The sequence below is a fragment of the Macrobrachium nipponense genome, chromosome 45, assembly GCF_015104395.2.
Source record: "Macrobrachium nipponense isolate FS-2020 chromosome 45, ASM1510439v2, whole genome shotgun sequence".
Classification (NCBI taxonomy): domain Eukaryota; kingdom Metazoa; phylum Arthropoda; class Malacostraca; order Decapoda; family Palaemonidae; genus Macrobrachium; species Macrobrachium nipponense.
In genome coordinates this window covers 26,944,665-26,967,335 of record NC_061105.1, presented here as the reverse complement: position 1 = coordinate 26,967,335, position 22,671 = coordinate 26,944,665, and the positions used below count along the sequence as shown (strand labels likewise).

Below are 22,671 nucleotides of genomic sequence, written 5' to 3'. Positions count from 1 at the left end.
ATCAACACCACAAAGTAAAACAGTCGGTGGCAGGGAAAGGGAGGAGGTGATGGGCAGAGTCCTGGTCACCGAGACTGTCTTGACAGTGACCTGACCTCAGTTAAGATGCACTGGGGGAGCCGCTTCACTGCCTTATATGGGGTTGGCTGTCCCGAGCTTCCTTGTTCTCCATATAGGGGCGTTCTTAGGGCATTTACTGTTAGAAAATCGGCTGCTTCCTCCTGTTTACTGACAGTCGGCCTGGAATGGAAATTTGAGATGACAGCACAACAGATTTAAAAAGATACAGGACAATAAGAGGCTCGTTAAGCTGTAGAAGAGGTGAAGTTTTGAAGGGGAATGAAGTGAAAATTTACTGTGACCAAACTTGAACCCTTAGGAGCTGGGGTATGCAGCACCCAAGGCCGACAAAACTTTGAGGTTGGCTAATTTAAGAAAAAAAGCAATTCAATGGAAAGAGGAAGATATGCAAATGCACATGATGTCAGAATAAAAATTTTAACAATTTTTCCGTACCTTCCATGAGAAGTTGAAAATAAATATTTACAACCCATTGTGGGGCCTCATTTACAACACAATCGTAAATTTTACGGAGGAATACATGATTTATAATAAATAAATTTATTTTATTTTTAAAATTATAATTATAGCTTACACAATATCAAAAAAGATAATAAATGAAAGTAATAACAGATTCTGAGCATATTTGTTGTAAATTATTTACGTAAATTTACTGAGAATGAAGATGTAATAACTTTTTTAGATTTATACATGTTTTTTATAATATTTCTTTGAACTTTTCATTGTAAAATTACATTTATAATTGACATACTATCATAAAAGATAAGAACTAAAAAACCAACAGCAGCCCCTTGGTATATTTATTTGCAAATTTATAAAAAGATCTCATAGGAGACAGAGAGACACTACATCCTCCCTTGATGTCAAGATCCCAACTAACTTTCTCATGAGCTGCCCAGTTGATTTTACCAGTATAAAAGTTGTCATTGGTGAATTTATCGGCTATAAAAGTAATGGCACCTTTGTCCCGTCCGATTCCTGCGAATCAATTACGCATAATACTGTTACTCACCATAAGTCACTCCACCATGCTCCCAAAACCTGTTATCGCTACTCATGTGATCATGTCTGTCCACAAATGGTTAATGAATAAGGAGTGGGGAAATGCAGCTCCCATACGCCAACCTGTGTGGACTGGCCTCTGACTTTTCCTTTACACATTTAGTATGTTTTCTTTTTTAGAGTTCTAAAACTGAGGGCTTTCATACAGACATAATGTATGTCAGTCACAAAATAAGATAAAGTAGCAGAATTAAGACGTGCTGACCAATGAAACTTCGAAATGTGGCACTTTACCTTCTGCAAGGGTTGGATTCATCTTCTTCGCTGGGCCACCAGCATCAGAGGGACATGGACAAAATCACAAAAAAGAACTTAATTAAGGCCCAACAACAGCCACATTATAAATGGGTCAGCTTGGTAGAGCAAGGTTCCGACTCAGCCACGGTCAGTCTGTGTTCCAGAAATCTCATAAGTTTTTGAGGGCCCTGGGGTCCTGCAAGGTCCCGTTATACTGCATGGAGATTACGCTCGGGTGTCCAGATAGGTAGTGTTCGTGGTTGGCCTAACTGTGTCATGCACAAGGTTTCTCCACAGCATAAGGTCAGTGCGACTCATCCCTTTAAATATAGCACTCAGCACATGTTGGTTGTCCTGCCGCTTTGTCTGGCACTGGTTTGCCCTTGGGCGAGGTTAACTTTCTCCTGGGCCAGCACCTGCAAACCAAGGTCTCACAGTCAAAAGGACAAGGGAAGTTAGCAGAGTTAATCCTCAAAGGGTGTGGTGAGAGTGTTTTGTAGGGACGAATTTCACATGCAATTTACGTTACTGGAACTAATACAAAGACTGAATATTTTACTTTAAATGTTATTGTTTCCAAGGAAACTGAGATGGTGTGAGAAGAGGTTTCCCTGTTTACGTAATCATAACTGCTAAAGGCTTTGGGAATCTGTTTTTAGTGCCTCTGCACCAGACTTCGATTTCAGCAGTTGAATTCTCTACCCTTGTTTATTAATAAACTTAAGCTTGCCAGGAACAAAAATCTGGTAAGTTATGTCCATAGCAAATGTGATGGCTCTATTTTGCGACTTTACTGGTGTCTTGAATCCTAAAGCAAAAAATGGAAGAACCAACTTGGCCACGAGCTTGTCTTTAAAAAGATTATGATTTCCGGTTCTGTTGCTGCCCTGTTTATTGTTAATCTTAAGCAGACCCAGCATAAAAATCTTGCAAGTTGCGTTCTACTGAATGTGCTATGCTTCCCATTATAATTTTCTGAGGGCTGTCAGAGACTGCAAATCAATAAAGGAGAATATTTCCACATAAATTCAAATCAGTTTTCACAATGGCAACAGGGTAATTGCACAATGGGATAAAAAAATTGCCACAGGTCTTACCTTTCATCCAAGTGATCTTAGAGTGAAAATCAAAGAAATCCCAGATAGTAAATTCCATGGAATTTATGATGAAATATAAGGTTTTAGATTTGAGTACTCACTCTTGAAGTGTTATGAGGTTATTAAATTTTGCTGTTGAAAGGAAGCTGTGTCAAGATCTAAAAGATTTTAAATTTGTGCAACTCGAAAAAAGTAGGGAATTCAGAAATGCTCAACAGTGCAGGTCTTACCTAGACCACAACTACTTTAAAAACACATAACCTGCTGACCCAGTGTGACTTTTGACCTGACAATTCTACTGTAGACATGACTGTAAAGTTAAGGCAAATACAAGAAAAAATATAATATTGGAAAATGCAGATTGTCCACCTAAACTTTTAAATATTTACAAATTCATTCCAGAGGGATATGAAAGCCAAGGTATTATATGATGGAAAAAAGTCCGATGAGTATGCTGTAGTGTGGTGTGAAGCAAGGATGTGTGCTAGCACCAGCCTCTTTGTCATATATATTTTTCTTATTTGTTACATTACGAATAAGGAGAGAGTATGTTTTGTGTTTTTATTACGGGCAATGGAGTGTTAAATATTAGAATATTGCAGTACTCCAATTCTAAGTGAGATCCACTGTATACTAGATTGTGAATGTTACAAGAAATTCCCTAGGACCAAAAAGCTCTGGAGACAAAGTCAGAGAGGGCTGTGTTGTATTAAGTAGATTTATTAAATAGTATACGTTGTTCTCATTATTGCAGTAAGGGTATGCAACCTTTCAACAGCATTTATGTGACCTTGTGCTAAATGCTTAGTATTTCGTGGTATTTTGATATACTGTTGTCAATTCACAAATTAATCAAACCATGGTTCAAGAATTCGTAGTTTTAAAGAGTTTCAGTCTCCTAAAGATTGGTGAGAAATTTACTCATCTTTCCTTCCAGATCCATTTCAAAGACGAGCGCTTAAAGCCTTGGAGTCCTTATATAAGATGATGAGAGACGACGACAAGGTATCAGCAAAGAAACACCTCAGATCCAGGTTGGTTGATGAGTGGCAGTTTATCGCTCGCGTCCTGGACAAGGCATTCTTCGTCGTCTTCACCACTGTTTGCTTCCTCTTCAACATCTTCATTCTAACCTCCTCTCCCTTCAGAGAAAGGTTCGATTACTGCCCTCTTGAGGGAGAAGGTGCCTGTGATGAAATGACGTTCGAGGAGATCAAGCAGCTGACTGTTGAAATGGCCGCCAATTACCATATTACATTACCTGGAGGAGGAGGAGCAGCAGGTGGAGGCGGGCACTAGCATGTCATACCATCTTTGGGAAGTCGTCCCTGTCATATTCTCTGTAGCAGGAAACTGCAGTAATGAAAAATATGAGAATATGATTGGAGATCATATGCTAACAGCTTCTCTTGTACATCTTTCATGTAAGATGTACTTCCCGTAGTTTACCTTACACAGTACACTTGAGGTTATAGTTTATCAACCTTTGCTCTGTAATTGCCCCAAGTACTCAGATAATTGACCTGACACTGAGGATATAAATGGTACAAATAGAAACTCATCCCCTGTAAGATGGTACTATAATCGGTATAGTAAATGAGCTAATACTGACAAATTTATATTGCATATAATAATTAAATTTTTAAACACTGTATGTACATCAGGGGTTCCCGACCTTTTTGTTCTTCTGTACCCCATGGACATTCTTAATGATTCCCGTGTACCCCTTAAAAATGAATGAAATTGGTATTGTGATATAATTTTATTATAAAAGTTTTGTGTAGACTGCATAAGAATATTGATGGTAATAACTTCAATATACTAAATAGGTAACTTGTGAAATATTGTGATGCATCACTTTCATATCTTTTATTTGTGATTATCCATAATATCAATAAACTAAGCACATAAGCCTCACTAAATTCATAATTTCAAGTATTATGAAGCAACAATTCTTTTCAGTCTCGGTACGGATACAGATTACAACCACAGAAAGTTCCATACTAGTGAAAAACAAATGGTATTCACCCCACTCATGATATAACTTGAGTAAAGGTTTTGCTTACTAAAACGAAACAAAACAAAAAGAAAACAGACACGACATTGTGCAATCCCAATGCACATTACATCATAAATTGCGCAGTGCTGGCTATTCTCTCAGATCCAGTGTATCCCCTGAAGAGTAAAATGTACCGGTACATCATGGTACCACACAAGTGTTTGCAATTAGCAGTTTGTAAATCACTGCTTCATAGAGCAATGAAGGTCCTCTACTGTATCCCTCTACAATTTTTTTTCACCATATGAATATCTCGATAGTAACTTGAAAAATGTAACTAGGGTTAATGTCACTCTTTAGGTCTTTTGTTAGCCAGTTCACTTTCCTCCATCTTTTAAGTCAGTGACTTGTCCATGCTTTAGTGTTTTATGGAAGTAACTTACCAAATAATTACATAGCTATAAGTTTCTACTGTAGGCAGCAGCTCAAAATTCGAAAGTCGCGGTAGCGCTCTTTTGTTTTGGGATTAGACAGTCTGTCCTGCAAACTACTGGGGAAGAATAGGTATACTATTGCGCACAAAAATCCGTTGCCGTTCCCTTAGCCATCTAGAGAGTTAACAATAATCCAAAGACTATGAAACCCCGAAGCAGTTGAACAAGTAACTAATGGAAGACCCACCAGATGTCGCACTGTGAGGGCATATGGGAACAGGAAGGAGGAGAGGGAAACAGGTATTTTCCTTGAGCATACGGCATAGTTTCCAAATTGTAATATCGTTATGGAGTTATCGTAAAGTTTTTGTTGCTGACGGTACTGGCTTTGAGTGTAAAATGTGCAGTTAAGGAAATATGCAAAATGAATATGAGAATAAAAATGCTTAGGAAGTCAGTATTCATGGGTAACCATTTCCTGTAGAGTATCGTATCTTATCAACAGGCATGACTGTCCACAAGATCGATAGAAAACATTTCAACAACAAGCCACTTCTTAAAATAAAAAAAGAACTAACAGTTACAGCTGCAAATTGGCAAAATTTTTAGTTCACGTACGTTATTGAGATAGCAACCATAAACTAAATGTATGTGTGTTTATATATGCTAGCTAGTCAATAACCAAACAATATTAACACTGATCAACATCCATTCACATAACACTATAACTGGTTCACTTAAGGTAGATTCTTGAGTGAGCCCTATGCCTACGAGACGTTAGTTTGGCGGCCGCTGATTGGCTGGAAGCTGCCTACCTCCCGGTACCAGCCAATCAGCAACCACCAAACAAACGTCTCGTAAGAATAAGGCTCATCCGAGAATCTACCTTAAGTGAATCATAGTTTGCTATGCTAACAATTGAAAGGATGAATAATAGTAAAGAACTCTCTCTGTAAATATGACATAACGTTTTCTTAAGTAGATGGTAGGGTGCAGAATAAGTCAGTCACTGTCGTTTGTATTGATTTGAAATAAGTCAATACAATAATATTGTTTGTGGATTAATATAAATTTCTTGGAGAATTAACTTGAATATTCACCGCTCATTCCTCTTGCCATTTCCCATCACAAGTCCACCACCAATACCATAATTCTCTCTCTCTCTCTCTCTCTCTCTCTCTCTCTCTCTCTCTCTCTCTCTCTATCCACTTTTAAAACATACTTTGAAAATATATTATCACCCAATCTCTCGAAGGAAATTTAGTGAATTAGGTAGCTATAAATAGGCCTATGCTTTCACGTAAGCAGATTTTACTCGCTCTCTCTCCTCTCTCTCTCTCTCTCTCTCTCTCTCTCTCTCTCTCTCCAATTCTAAAACCTATTTTAAAGATATATAACTCAACTCAAAGTAAACATAATGAATGAAGTGTCTCTATAGATAGGCTTATGCCTCTCTCTCTCTCTCTCTCTCTCTCTCTCTCTCTCTCTCTCTTTCTTTCTTTCATCATCATCATAATATTGCATACATTCCTGTTACACATGAATTTTGTAGTTTACGTAAGGTCTCACAGAAGGCTTTAAAGAAGGATGATCGATATTCCACTCAAAACTGATGTTACCAAACCAACATTAACGAATAATAAAGAGGCTGTTACTGCATTCAAGTATAATTTATTATAGGACTTCTACACAATCTTTATGGTTTAAAATTACTGTAAATCTTAAAAGCAACAAATATGATGGCACTGAAGCTCTGCCCCTTTTCTAGAGTTGCCAGGTGTGGTATTATTGAGCAATATGTTTCCGAAGATATAAGAAAACTGTATCATCTTTTTTCTTGTTGATAGTACAACATAGCTAAAGTGGACAATTCGTTTCTGCCAAGAGGTGTAGTGGGTGTTTTTCTAATGTGTCTAGGTCATTGAAAAGGCATAGTTTCTCTTTGGAAACTTCTCACCTCCTATCTGTAAACAAACGGTGGAGTGAGATCATAGTCCACTTCCTTCCTGTAGTTTCTAGGAGTATCCTAAGCGCCCAGTGTCGAAACGCCCAGAGTGTGTGTGCCCAGATATGAAAGTTCTGTGAATAGGCCCCAGTGTCTGAGCTCCTGGAATATGAGCAATTAGTGCCCAATTACTTATCACATGGATTCCCAGTGTCTGGGCGCCCAGAGCCCGAGCTTCCAAAATTCGAAAGATCACCATATGAATGCCCAGTGTATGAACATACAGTGTATAAACGCCCAGTGCCAGGTTACCCGAATTATGAGCGCCCATTGTCTGCTAAACCAGTGTCTACGGATCGATCGATGCCTGTGAAGAGTGTAGTGTCTGGTTGTTCGGTGTGTAAGCACCCAATGCTCCACAGCTCTTTTTCAGTGGATTCGCTTGTGGGGGCTCCCCAACCAGCCACCAAGTGGTTGGTGTCACAGGTAACTGGCACAACAGGTTTTTCTCCTGTCACTCAGGATCCACCTTTGGTATCAGTTCAGCAACAGTTGGATAACATCCTTACTCTTCTGCAGAAACCCACTTTGATGTCACAAGATCCCTCAAACCTTCAGGTGTCATCAGTTTCTTCAGATGAAGAAACTGTTGAGGAGGACCACCCTGCTTTTAATTATTCTGTGCTGTTAAATGATTTTTGGTTGTTTTCCATATTGCTTCTTTCCAGCAGCCCTGTCTTCTCCAGGATCTGCCTTCTTGATGCATCAACCTACAGGGACGTCCAAGCTACCTCAGATGGTTCTTTTCTGCTCCAGGAAAGCATTGACACTCATTGATGCATGGTTGGTAGTGAAGAGAGATGCAGGCTAGGCAGTTTCTTGAACATCTCCCCCTGCTTTGATATGTCAAATATATATATATCTTATGTCATTGGCGAAGCTCGTTCTATGGGAGTTTCTGCCTCCTCCTGAGGGGACCTCTAGTCTATTGATGCAACACGTTGCTCAGCAATTTCCTTATCTAGGATTTTGTTTACCACCTCGGAATTGGACCATTTGCCTAAAGACGTCGATTGGATGGTAGGAGCGTTGGCCAAAAAGATCGAGGATTGTACTTTTTTTGTAGCATAACTTCACAACAGACTGGTGGTTAGGAGTGCTGGCATACGCCAACAAGGCTATATGAGACATCGCACAGGGACTTGCAACCATTTTTACAACAGGAGTCCTTAAGAAGAGGGATGTATGGTGTCTGTCCACATCTAAAGGTGTAACTCCCTTACAGAGGTCATACCTTTTATTCACTCCTTTAGACAAGACTAGCCTGTTCCCTCATGCTATTCTGAAGGAAGTGACAACGAACTTCAGAAGAGGTCAACTTGGGAATTACTGGCTCAGTCAGCTAAGAGGACTAGAGTGCTAGCAAGAACTCCTTCAGTTTCAACGTCTGTAAAGACATCCTCCCCATATCTCAACATCCCTTTCAAAGAGGCAGAGCTGTCCTCTGTGGCCAGGTGGGAGCAAGACTGTTTCTTTTTTGGAACCAGTAGAAGATCATTAATGAGGAACCTTGGATTTTGGAAATTTTGAAAGAAGGCTTTATGATTTCTTACAAGGAGAAACATTCATTAACCTCTTCCATCAATTTGGAAGCCTCCTCTATAGGTCAGAGAGGTTTTCCACCCTGTCTCGAGAAGTTTCAGCCATACTTGCTGTGGAGGTGCTTGAAGATCTCAACAAAGAGGGTTTCTACAATCGCCTTTTTGCCATCATTGTGGGGATGGAGACCTGTCCTGGACGTCAGTGCTCTGAACTTCTTCGTCCAAACAACAAAGTTCAGATGGGTGACGAACCAGTGAGTCCTGTCAGCCATTCATCAGAGGGACTGGATGGTGATGATAGTTATGCAAGATGCATATTTACAGGGTGTTCCAGTTTCAGACACTGTGCTCCAGCCTCTCTACAGCCCCTCAAGTATTTACCATAGTTCTCGCCCCATTAATGAAATGGCCTCATTTGATGAGAATCAATATAAGTCTTTACCTGGACAACGGGCTCTTACGCTCCCCATCAAATTCCCAATGTACAGAGAACCTTCAGAAGACGATTCATCTTGCCCAGGACTTAGGGCTACTGATCAATTGCAAGAAGTTACAACTAGTTCCTACTTAATCAGTCCTCTGTCTTGGGATGAGGATCGATTCTCTGAATTTTTGGGTTTTTCTGTTGCACCAAAGGATCCAGAATGCCTCCAGAAAATCCAAAAATTCATCTCTCAGCTGTCTTGCTCAGCCAAGGAATGGATGAGCCTTTGGGAACACTGCCACCCATAGAGAAGTTTGTGCCACTGGGAAGGTTACACACCAGACTACTATAATTCTTCCTGAGGGCCAACTGGTGCAGAAAGAACCTCCCGGATTCATTCATCTACCCCATCACTCCCGAAATAAAGAAGGACCATCGGTGGTGGTTGGTAGAAGACAGACTCTCAGTAGGAAGATCACTACACCTTCTGAACCCCAACCTAACATTGTATTCAGGTGTGTCAGATCCGTGTTGGGGAGCTCTACTCAACGACTTGGAAGTTTCCAGGAAATGGTCCCCTGCCAAAAGAAATCTACACATACATGTGAAGGAATTAAAGGTAATACATCTGCCCCTTCTGAACTTCTCAGCAGCAACTTGCAACAGGACAGTCATGACCACACTGGCCTACATCAGGAATCAAGAAGGCACCCACTCTTTTTAGCTGCACGAAACAGCCAGTGATCTCCTGATGTGGACACAGGACAACTGGACCAGCATTGTGACATGGTTTTTTCAAGAAAAAGCTGAATGTCTTATGGATGAATTAAGTTGTGGCAAAAAGGTTCTATCAATGGAGTGGACACTGAATCCACAAGTGTGCACCAGCCCGCAGAAATGGTGGGGAAAGCTGTCAATAGACCTATTTGCAACATCAAGGAACCATTGGCTCCCTCTGTTCTGCTCCTCGTCCCTGGATCTGCAAGCATGAGCAATGGATGCAATGTTGCAAGATTGCGCCTTCCCACCATTCAGCTTGGTGAGGGAAGTATTGAAGAAATTCACATCTCACAGCAACACAATGGTGACTCTAGTGGCTCCCTTTTGGCAACAGAAGGACTGGTTCCCTGATCTTTTCCACCTCAGAAGAAAAGTCTTCTCAGACAACCCCATTTTCACAGGTTTCCCCAAGGCTTATCCACTATCGCTCTGACAGGCTTCAGACTGTCAGGGAGCTTGTCAGAGCAAAAGCATTTTCAAGAAAAGCTGAGAAGGAATTGTGAATTGTAGGTGACAATCTTCTGCTGCAGTCTACCAAGCAAAGTGGTCAGTTGTTAAAGTATCGTGCTGAGACCATAACATCTCACCTTCTAAGACCATTGTAACACAAACTGCAGACTTCATCTGCTATCAAAAGGTACAGGGCTATGTTAAGTTCTGTCTGGATACTTTGAAACAACAGAAATCTGCATCAATCGCTTCGAACTTGGACGTGGTCCTAAGATGGCTTTTGTGCCCTCCTTTTGAACCTTTAGACTATTCTTCACTATGGAATATGATGAGGAAGTCTTTATTTTTAATCAATTAGCCATGACTAAGAGAATTAGCGAGTTGCAAGCCCTTAATAAAAAGGTAGGTTTTTCTCAAGGGCATGCAGCATGTTCTTTGATCTTAGGTTCCTTAGCTAAGAACGAAGATCCTTCTTAACCCTGGCCTCTTTCATTTTATCAAGAATTTAGTGGATATCCTGTGCCCAGCAGATCAGGAGAAAGTGCTTTGCCCAGTGAGATCGCTGAAGATTTGTTTGGAGAGATCTAAAGGGATTAGAGGTCCCTCACAAAGTCCTTGATGCTCAGAATGCTTTAACCTTTTTAAGAACCGTGATTTCAGAAGAGCGTGAGAAAGTTCAAGAGAATACTCTCCATTAGTGCAGAGTCAAGGCTCATGAAAAAAGAGCAGTTGCACTTCATTGGCTTTCAAGTGGAACCTTTCTCTCCCCATGATCTTGCAATCCATGTTTTGGTGATGCAAGTCGGTTTTTGCTATGCATTACCTTCACTATATTGAAACAGTCTATGAGAAACAAAGGATACGAGAAATCCTATTTTTTTGCCATCCCCTCTTCTTGTTTGAGGATTGCTGTGTTTCATGGGAAGCCTGTGAACACTATCTGTTATGAGTCCCCCCCCCAACCCCTCGTCGTTTGTTGTTGTACTGCACACAGACAAGGTCACGTGCACACACACACACACATATATATATATATATATACATATATATATATATATATATATATATATATATATATATATATATATATATATGTATACATATGTATATATTATATATATATATAATATATATATATATATATATATATATATATATATATATATATATATATATATATATATATATATGTATGTTACGAACAGAACAAAGGTTTATTTACAATCTTACTAACAAAGGTAAATGCAGAATGGTTTCTCCTAATTACATAAAAAGGTAAAATCTTACAATGCGTGAACTTGGGAAACAGTGAGGTAATGAAAATACTTGCTGGCCAGTTTTGCCGCTGTCGGAAATCAATGCTCGAAGTGATGGATTCACAAAAGAAGAACTGTAACTTCAGACATCTTCTTGACTCCGAATTGCAGAAAACAATGTCTATTCTTGATACTCGAAGGGCAGGAACTCCTCGAAACCCCTTGTAGAACGTTTCTTCTCTGAAGACTTGCTCAACGTCGAAATATCTCCCTTTCCGGCTACGGACGACTTAACTTCTGTCTCTCTCTCTCACTGTGGACGACTTGACTCGACTCAGACCACTTTCTCGAGTGCCTTCTACTCTTATCCTTCGTCTGTTCCTTCTACTCTTGTCTCTCTCTCTGATGATCTTTCACTGATGATCTCTGTTGCTCTGTTGGTCTCTAACTGATGATCTGATCTCTCCTACTTTGTCAGTCGTATATACATATATGGCTACCTGGGGGCGGGGCCTACCAACGAACGTCACAGGCTCCCGAGATAACAGGAACGTCTTAGAAGGATCTCGAAGAAATATTGCATCATATTTCGTCGTGTGTTCTGACGACACGTTGGTGCCTGTTGAGTTTCTGTGACACACCTGGGGATTCTCGAACCATCAGGAGAACAGGCGCCTCCAACATGTGCACGGATGCATCCTGGCTGCAGACCTACTTAAAGAAAATGCATTTTCATTTCCTTAAATATTTAATTCCTTGCTATAGAGCAATTACCATGACAATATACATATATATATATATATATATATATATATATATATATATATATTATATATATATTATTGTTAGCTTTGGCAACCTGCAGTTCACTCCCACATTGCAAAGTACTCATTAAAGTAGAGTCGCACCACAAGTTGCGAGGAGCATCAACCAGAGGCACTATGTCTACTGTAGCTCCCTCAATAGGTAAGGTTACAACAACCATTTCACGATGCTAGATAATAGCTGTGGTGTACTTATTATTCTCTGGTCGTGGGCTGGTCAAACTATCTACACACAAAACCAAAGAGCACTACATTAATTTTCGAATTTTGAGCCGCCACATAAAGTAAAACTTATAGCTATGTAATTAATTTGTGAGCATATATAAAACCTTATTTTATTATAAAAATGTCATTTTAGTTCTGTGATGTACTCCTCATCCTGTGATACTCAGTTTCGATAGCTTTTTGCTTTATTGCTTTTTTCCGTCTTTCTGAAACTGTCTCATAGTTTTCAAATGGGGAAACGCCTCTCTGTCCATCTCCTTGGTAAGTAAGTCATCTCCAACTCATGTTTTGAAGGCTGGTTCATTTTTCAGGGTTTTTGTCGTGAACTTATAGGCTTTGAGGGTACCTGTTGCCTGAATGATTTTGCCTCATTTGCCTTTCTATCAACCCTGAGGTTCAGTCTTCCTCTCTAATCCAATGTTTGATTATGTATTCACAGACTCAGCAACACTCATGCTATATAATATAAATCCCCATGCTGACTAAAATTCACTTTACACTTATAGTAATTTGCTGTCTTTCAAAGTCGCATCATCTACTAGACATTACACATATCTTTTATGTTTTCTCCAACTTTATCTTTGTGTGTTACCCGCTTATTGTGATGGGTTTTCTGTAGCGTTATTGAGAAACAAAGCAATTACATGGTACACTTTCCTCAAATACCTTTAAAGCTGTAATCTCCCCTCACCTATGATGTAGGCAAATATATGTAAAGTTTAGACATACTTAAATGTCACTCAAATAACAAACGCTATTGTACTATCAATGTCTCTGTATCACATACAGTACTTTGTTGTCCAGTAATTAGATCTGCACTTTAGCTGAAAGGCTCAACGTCACGATCTTAGAATCTGGCTCTCTTGTTCATGAAGCCAGTCAAATACAGGCACTGAACTTGTACTATATTTTCATGCCGTAATCTCTGAGACTGAGGTTTTGGCCCTTGATGAAATTGGCAATAGGAAGCCGAGCTTGAAGCTGCTACTTCAAACCTTGTTGCATATTTTCTTGTTTTTGTCAATTCTTGAACAGACCTTGGTTGAATTAATTCCTCAAGCTGGCTTCATTGCCTAAATCTGTAAGGTGCAAGTTCTGCTTGCCACATTTTAGTGTTTGCCATCAAGGAATGACATACTTCACGTAAAGACACTGAAATATTATTTGTTCCTCTTATTATTATACTAGTTGCTATGTGTAATCTTGAAGCTGTATGGGGAAGTGTATTAAGGAATCAGACATAATGTATATTCATAAGTGTTTCAGATTACCTCGTTACTCAAAAGTAATATGATAAGATACAATCATCCAACCTTCGTATTAATGTAATGATATGTAGACATCTGTGGAAACCCTTAATGAAACCCGTCAGACTTTTCTTAGAATGTTATTCACGGTGGATGTTCAGCTGCTGTAATTTTAGTTTGATGCCCAATTTGATTTTATTACAGATCTCCTGGTAATTGATTTTTACTTATAGAGCTCCACATTTTCTTTTCTACTGTTAATTTTTTAACTTATGTTGCTCTGTCTTCTTTCTTTATATACATATATATAGATCTATATATATTATAATATATATATATATATACTATTTTTTTTTTTTTTTTTTTATATTTTTTTCTTTTTTTTTTGTTTTTTTTTTTTTTTTGGTGCTCAAGTTTTGGGTTTGGTTACATTTTAGTGTTCTCTATCATTAGTTAGCTTTAAGCACGCATTTTTAGGTTAGCTGATTGTGCTTCATATAATTTTCTGGGGTTTTGGTGCGCCACCATTTTTGGGAACCTTCTAGTGTCACAAGGTTTTCGGTTATCTTCTAGTGCTCCACAATTTTAGGTAACATTTGGTCCCCACTTTTTTGGGGTCCCAAATATTTTGGTTATCTTCTTGTGCTCCATAATTTAGGTAGCTTTTAGTTGGTTATCTTCCAATGCTCCACAGTTTTAGGTAGCTTTTAGTTGATTATCTTCCATTGCTCCACAATTTTAGGTCGCTTTAGGTGCTCCACCTTTTTACGGTACTTTCTGTATCACAACTTTTTTGGTCGTCTTACAGTACTCCTCAATTTTAGGTAGCTTTTGGTTCTCTACCTTTTTTTGGGTCCCAACTTCTTTGGTTATCTTCCAGTGCTCCACAGTTTTAGATAGTTTTTGGTGCTCCACCTTCTTTCGGTGCCTTCAAGTTTCCCAACGATTTTGATATGTTCAAATGCTCCACAATTTTAGGTAGCTTTTGGTGCTCCACCTTTTTTGGGTAGTGTCTAGTGTTCCTTTTTTTTTACTTTCCAATGTTCCACAATTTTAGGTCGCTTCTGGTGCTCCACAATTTTTGGGTACTTTTTAGTATCACAACTTTTTTGGTGGTCTTCCAGTGCTCCAAGTCTTGGATAACATTTGGTACTCCACGTTCTTGGGTCCCAACTTCTTTGGTTATCTTCTAGTGCTCCACAATTTTAGATAGCTTTTGGTGCTTCACCCTCTTTGGGTACATTCAGGTGTTGCAACGTTTTAGGTTATCTTCCAGTGCTCCACAATTTTAGGTCGCTTTAAATAGCTCTTGGTTCTCCACCTTTATTGTTTCCCAACGGTTTATGGTTATCATCTAATGCTCCGAGATTTTAGGTAGTTTTTGCTGCTCCACTTTTTTTGGGTACCTTCTATGGTCCTAACATTTTTTATTATCTTCCAATGTTCCACAATCGTAGGTCGCTTTTGGTGCTCCACACTTTTTGGGTACCTTCTAGTGTCCCAGTATTTTTGGTTATATTCCAATGCTCCACAATTTTAGGTAGATTCTGGTACTCCATCTTTTTTGGGTACTTTCTATGGTCTTAACATTTTTGGTTATCTTCCAACGCTCCACAATTTTGTGTAGATTTTGGTGCTCATTTTTTTGGGTACCTTCTAGTGTCCCTTCTTTTTTATCTTCCAGTGCTCCATAATTTTATTTTGCTTTCGGTGCTGCACAAGTTTTAGGTAACTTTAAATGCCCCAACGATTTTGGTTACCTTGCAATGCTCCACAATTTTAGGTAGCTTTGGTGATCCACACCTATTTTGGGTCACTTCTATGGTCCCAATTTTTTTTTTTCCAAATGATTAGGAATTTTAGGTTGATGCTGGTGCTCCATCTTTTTTTTTATGTAACATCTAGTGTCCAAACATTTTTTATTTTCTTCCAATGCTCCAATATTTTAGGTATGCGTTGGTGCTCTCCCTTTTTTGAGTACCTTTTTGTATTCTTTATTCTTTTGTTAGCTGCATGTGCACCATAGTTTCTTAGTAGCTTCTGTTGTTTCCACCTTTTTTGTTTAGTTTCTCGGGTAAGTTCTCGTTTCCTGCCTTTTTTTTTTTTCGTTCCGCCTTTTATTCGGCTGGCTTTTAGTGCCCCACCTTTTTTTTATGTTCTATCCTCTTTTTCATTCCTTATTTGTTCCACCTTTGTCTGTGCTTTTAAAAATATTGATTTTTCAAAACATTTCATCCAACTGCAAAAAATGTTCCTAAGTGTCAAATCTTGATTTAGTTCAGTTTTGTCCTGATTCTTTGTTTGCATGTGAGATTTGATTATTCATTCGTCGGTGGAAAGTATTCTCACAAAATTTACAAAATCCCGGAACTAGACAGTGGTCCTAAACTTTAAGACAATTTTGGTGTGTACAAGGCCTCGTTGTGACCCAACACTCCTAATAAACCTTCTATTAGGACTGACCTGAATGTATGGACTCCCTTGCCAGAATGAAAAATAAATAAACAAAAAATAATAATAAAGAAAAGGCGGCCGTAGCACTTCAGGGAATTCGGGTTGTTCCGTCATTGACGTTGGAAACCAAATTAAAGATAAGTTTTCATTTGCTTCATCTATTTTTGTACGTTTTTTTTCTGTTTGGAAATGTTATCCTCATCTTTCAGAACATTTTTTTTTAAAGTGTCGGTTAACCCGAGCAACCTAAAACAAAAATACTAGATGTACTTGGTGATTAGGTGAGTAGTAGTTCTTTAATTTGGGAAAAGGATAAGGAAAACGAGTATTTCTTCTTCTGGTATATGTGTAGCAAGGCACAAACAGAGCAACCGCACCACACGATGTCTTTGTAATGACCAGTCATGTTGTGGACAGCCAGTCACAATAAATTACAATTCTGCTGTTTTTCTTTAATATCCTTCAAACGGGATTTAACCTTCTTCGGTGCTGTGGGAAAATGTGGCCTTCGCTTTCTCGAACAAGAGGACTGAATCTGTGACACTTTCTTGACGAGCTTTTAAAGGATTTCGAAAGGCCTCACAAGTGACCGCTTCTGTAATTACAGCTTTTAGTTGAAGCTTTTGTAGAAGTTTTTAATCATCTATTTACCCAGGGTTGGTGTGACCCTATGCTGCGCTCATTTTATCAGACCCTCGTGTTTATGGTTCAAGTTTTACGTGAGAAAAGGGGACGTCGTAGCGTTTTCATTTGCGTTAATGTTTTACCTGATTCGTTTTTTATTACGCGGTTTGTGGGTTAGAAAAACTCTCTGAACGTCAAGATATTACGGTAAACTTTCTCATTTATTTCGGTATCATTGTTTGTTTTTCTTACTGGTGCCTAATCAGTTTATTTGTTCATCTTTTCAACCATTTCTTTGCATTTCATTTGCTGTGCCTGTTAAACTTCAAATGTCTTTTATTTTACAAGTGATTATGTTTTCTTTTTAAGTTATAAAGGCTCTGTGTTTTTAGATATTCAAGTCGAAAAGGACATTCAAGACACGATCGCTCTGAGCTTTGCAAGAGAGGCGGGCGGTTGTTCGGTAAATACAGAGGAAATCATAAAGTTCCATTACTTTCCCTCCTCTTGCTCTTCTCTTTTCCTCGGCCCTTGTCACTCCCTCCTCTCCATGACGACCTTGTAAGACCCGATGTACCTGAGTATCAGGTTCGCTGGATCGGACTCCGTCTGGATGGGCGAGCCCTCGGAGGCCGAAAAGAAAAATCTCTTGAAGAGACAGGTGGCGAACGGGAAGAGTTCCATCTTGGCCAGGCTCTCGCCGAGGCACTGACGCCGTCCTGTTGGGGAAAACCGGTTCAGACTATTAAGAAAGGATGAACGTTTTGGGCGTTCTGCCCTCTCTGCTACTATTTTGGCTCCTTCGAGTGTGATTACCCATGGTCTATGGGCAAGTTGCGCCGTCTAACTTGTTTTCCCTCCTTACAGCTTCTCCACTTCTGATTACCCTCGTTGTATGTTTGAACGAGAGTTGAAAAAGTTATTTTTTTCTCTCGTAGTTTGCCTGACACTTGCTTATGGCCAGTCATAGTAAATAAACGTAGGCATTTAATTAAGGAAATCGGAATCGCAGCGGCTAAAAATTAGCGGTGACATGGAAAGAAAACATCCAAGGAAAGTTAGAACTCTTCAAAATGAGCATAAAAGCGGGAGATAGTTCATTAAAATTTGAGAGAACGCTTTAACCTCACTGGCGTGGGCAAAGACCCTAAGAATAATAATTTTAATTGTACATACTTGATTGCCATTTTGAAAGTTGACCCTTTGAAATCAAGTTTTGCCTCGTGGACAGTTCACTGCTGTGTCCCCAAGTAATGTAAACACTACAGAGACGAGAAACCTACATTTTTTGGAGGTATTGAGATTGTTCCGTGATTTCAAAATGTTAGAAAGTTAGGTATAATATCATGTGCTCCGTGGTCATGATGGGAAGTAATTATTGATTAGAATATAGTCCAAAGAGTGGATAGCACTGCATTTTGGCCAAAACTTCATAAGAAAAAACATTAGTTACCCCAAAAATATTTATCTTGATTGGACGTCAAAGAGAATTTCCCTTGGTACAAAAACAGCCACATCTTTTAGTCCTAATTACATATGAAAACACAGTTGGAAACGAAATGTATTTTTTACATCTTGTTTCCACAGTAAGTGTTCTCATTGCCAGACAGCCGAACTCACCCAGTGAGAAGGGCAGAAATCCCTTCCTTATTGTCAACAGTTTGCCGTCCTCGTCGAGGAAGTGCTCCGGGTAAAAGTCGTTGGGTTTCTTCTCTCTCTCTCTCTCTCTCTCTCTCTCTGAACAGTGAAAAAATTTTTCTGCTAGATCCTGTTATATACCTGTTTATCAATAAATACTGTATCTCTTTTTATACCTGTCTTAATGTATCTTTTTGACGTATTTCTATTTGAGTATATTCCCGAGCCCTATCCTTCTCTTATTGTACCCTATTTTAATTCTCTTACATTACATCATTCTTTTAGCATCAGGTTATATTGGTATTTTCTTTTCTTTATGGTTTCCTTCTGCTCTTCCTATATATCGATTTGGCAGTTTTGCCTTTGTGTAGTGTCTTCCTTCTCAATTTCCATTCTGTACCTGTAGGGTTGTATCGTTGACCTCTCTCTCTCTCTCTCTCTCTCTCTCTCTCTCTCTATCTCTATCTCTCTCTCTCGCTCCATCGAATCCGTCCTCTCTCTCTCTCTCTCTCTCTCTCTCTCTGTATTTCAGTCCTCACTTTTCCTTTTTTCCACGTTGTATCTCCCTCTCCTTTTCCTCATTTCACTATCTTGTATTTCTCCCTCATATTCACCCCTTTTGCCCGCATCTAAAATCCTCCCTTTTTTTCTTTTCCATTTGCTCTACTATGTCCTTTATCCATTTTGTGTTTCATACCCTCTATCCTCCTTGCATCTACCTTGTAATTTATTCAGTCTCCGCCTTCTTCCGACTTCCCTTTTATTCTGGTATAATATGTCAACCTTTCATTTATTTTCTCTCCATTATAAAAGTTTGTTTCTCTTTTGTTCCACCCCTTGGATTGTTCTTCCTATGCTGATACTTATTTTTTCTTCTTCCTTCAATCATCCCTCTCAAGTTAATCACTCCGCTCTTTCTACATTTGCTCTGGCATACTAATCCTTCGCCTTTCATCTTTCGGTTCCTTTTAGAATTAATAATCCCACTTCTTGGCGTCCCTTCTGGGCTGTTAAAGCTTCTCTCTTCTTTCAATTATCCTTCTAAAGTTAATCATCCCACTTCTGTTATGTCCCTTCTGGCCTGTTAATCCTTCTGTCTTCCTTCAAAATCCTTCTCTGATGTTCTTTCATTTACCCTTCTGAAGTTAATCATCCCACTCCCTCTGTGTCTCCTTAGGACTGTCAATCCTACTCACTTCTTCTTTCGGTTACCCTTCTGAAGTTAATCATCTTATTCCCTCTGTGTCCCCTTTGTCCTGTTAATCCTTCTCTCGTCTGCTTTCAGTTATCCGTCTGAAGTTAATTATCCCATTCCCCCTGTGTTCCTGTTTAGTGTTCTGAAAAGAAAACGAATTTGTCGGTTTTGTCTGTCCGTCCACACTTTTTCGTGATCTTTAAAACTACTGAAGCTAGAGGGCTGCAGATTGATATTTTGATCATCCACCTTCCAATCATCAAACATACCAAATTGCAGCCCTCTAGCCTCAGTAGTTGTTATTATTTTTAAGGTTAAGATTAGCCTTAATCGTGCTTCTGGCAACGATATACGCCAGGCCACCAGTGGCCCATGGTTAAAGTATCATGGGCTGCGGCTCATACAGCATTATACCGAGACCACCGAAAGATTGATCTATTTTTGGTGGCCTTGATTATACTATTTTTAGAAAACTAATAGGGAACGTCGGCAAAAACATATCTCCCTGTCAGCATTCTTGTATGAAATCCTATTGACAAGAGGATCAATGCCAAATTCTTTCCACATACGAAGATTGGCTGATCCCATGTCAGAAACAACAGCAACAATGGGATAACAAACAGCCTCAACATGCATTATGATTTCTAATAGTAACTGCTTTAGATTTGCCTCATCAAAGTTAAAATAAATTGGTTGTTTCCACTTCCCTACAAGATCTTGTAGTATTGGTAGTGACGGGGTGGGGCGAACTGTGGTATCGTAATATGCACACTTGCGTTGAGCGATTTATTTAAAAGGAAAACAGTTAGTTTACCAAGAGTCATATACCTGCATGGGCGTCCGCAGCATATTTTCCAAGATTGGGAAAATTTTATATAGTATATTATATATATACTATATATATTATATATATATATTATATATATATGTGTGTGATATATGTATATATATATAAATATATAAATATATATATAGATTATATATATATATATATATATATATATAAAGGTTTTTTGCCACAAAGGAAAAAATGAAAAAGCGAGATAGCCAAGTACTTTCGGTCCTGTTCGAACCCTTTACTTGGCTATCTCGCTTTTTCATTTTTTCCTTCGTGGCAAAAAACCTTTATTTATACATAGCATCACGTTTTATATACTTTGTGATCAAGTTATTCATATATATATATATATATATATATATATTATATTATATATATATATATGTATGTGTGTGTGTGTATGTATGTACGTATGTATAACTGAATCACGAAAGTTTGGAATATAACTAAATGCATAGATAAAGGTATAAGCCAAGAAGGAATAAGAAAAATGGAGTGGCTGCCAGATCTTTCGACTCAACGTCCTTTACTTAGCAGACAAACTGACATGCATGAGAAACGTATACCTTTATATATATATATATATATATATATATATATATATATATATATATAATATATATATATATATATATATATATATATGATATATATGTATGTATAACAGAATCACGAAAGTTAGGAACGTGATAAATCCATAAATAAAGATAAATGCCACGAAGGAAAAATAAACGAAGGAGTCTGCGAGATCTTTCGGCTTAAAAGCCCTTTACTGAAGCAGTTACTGACAAAAATACGAGAAAAGACAATACAAGAAGGTTCGTATAACTGACAGATAGGGATTATAAAAGGATTAGTGCCTAGAATCCGACACACCTGGAAGGATAAGAAACCTTCCCAAACAAGCATAAACAAAGGGTGCAATGAAAGGTTTAAGACAATCATCTCAGATACAATCTCCAGACAATTACAGGATTATAGGTGACAGCTAAACGGAACCCGGTAAACAAAAACCATATTCACAAAACATGACAGACATACATTACAATAAAAAATTTTTTTAATAACTCTAAGGCAACTGATTTTTATTTAAGTCAGTAATTATATATTTGAGGTCATTCTTAACATGTTACAGATACAAGGGTCTAAATGAAAAAGGCCACGACTAACATTGAAATTACAATGAAAAGTAAGTTGTATTAAAGCAGATTCTAAAAGATTTCGTGATAAGACATCTCTTGACCGTGCAATTACTGAACTGTCAATCCAATTAATTCGGTGGTTGTTTCACTTAAATGAATAAATAATGCATTAGATTTTTGCCCAGTTTTTACCAGAGTATTTAGCTGGCTAGCTTACTTCTAAGCCCTTGCTGGACTGTCCGAGATAGAATGAGGGACAATCCATACATGGAATTTTATATATTATGTTGTTGCTTTCTCAGGGGCCATTTTTTATTAACATTCTTTTTAGTGTGTTATTATAGGAAGAAACAAGGTTGACATTGAAAGCTTTTAACAATGGTTTAATGGTTTCAAATCCGTTAAAATAAGGCAAACTGAGAATGTTCTTAGAATTTTCTTTCTGTGTGTTGTTTTCAGTATAAAACTTTTTGTGGGCTTTATTATAACAAATGTCTAATATATGTGAAGGATAGCATAAATCTTTCCCTATTTTTCTTATGTATTCAATTTCTTGATCCAAATATTGTGGACTGACAATTCGCAATGCTCGTAAAAACATAGAGGAAAAAATTGATATTTTTATATTAAGATGGGTGGCCTGAGAAGAAATGAACATAAGTTAAGTTGTTAGTCGGTTTCCTATAAATACTGAATTTACATTGAAATGGTTCTCTATGTATCAAAACGTCTAAGAAGGGAGGCAATTGTCTTTTTCTAATTCTAGAGTAAACTTAATCGATGGTACCTGGTTATTTAATTTAGAGAGTAAATCATTTACATCAATACCGACAGGAAGATCCTTCGTGGCATTTATCTTTATTAATTAATATCATATATAATAAATTATTTATTCTATATATATATATATATATGATATATATATATGGCATTATATATAAAATAGGTATATGTATAACTGAATCACGAGTTTGGAACGTGATAAATCCATAAATAAAGGTATAAGCCACAAAAGAAAGAAAATCCGTTGTTTGTCTTTCCTTCGTGGCTTATACCAATGTAATCTTTCAGTTTAAGTAAATTAAAGGCAGCATTATGTATTGTATAATATTTGTATA

The 22,671-nt window shown here is 38.1% G+C and overlaps 1 protein-coding gene across 1 annotated transcript in view; it reads left to right on the top strand.

Annotated features, from left to right (window-relative positions):
• LOC135214122 (neuronal acetylcholine receptor subunit alpha-9-like) overlaps window positions 1-4,640 on the top strand; it is a 47,225-nt gene extending 42,585 nt beyond the window's left edge. Inside the window, exon 8 of the mRNA XM_064248221.1 lies at window positions 3,415-4,640. Within this exon, the coding sequence (XP_064104291.1) occupies window positions 3,415-3,776 (362 nt within the window). The 3' untranslated portion in view covers window positions 3,777-4,640. The remainder of the gene's footprint in view (window positions 1-3,414) is intronic.
• The last annotated feature ends 18,031 nt before the right edge of the window (window positions 4,641-22,671 follow it).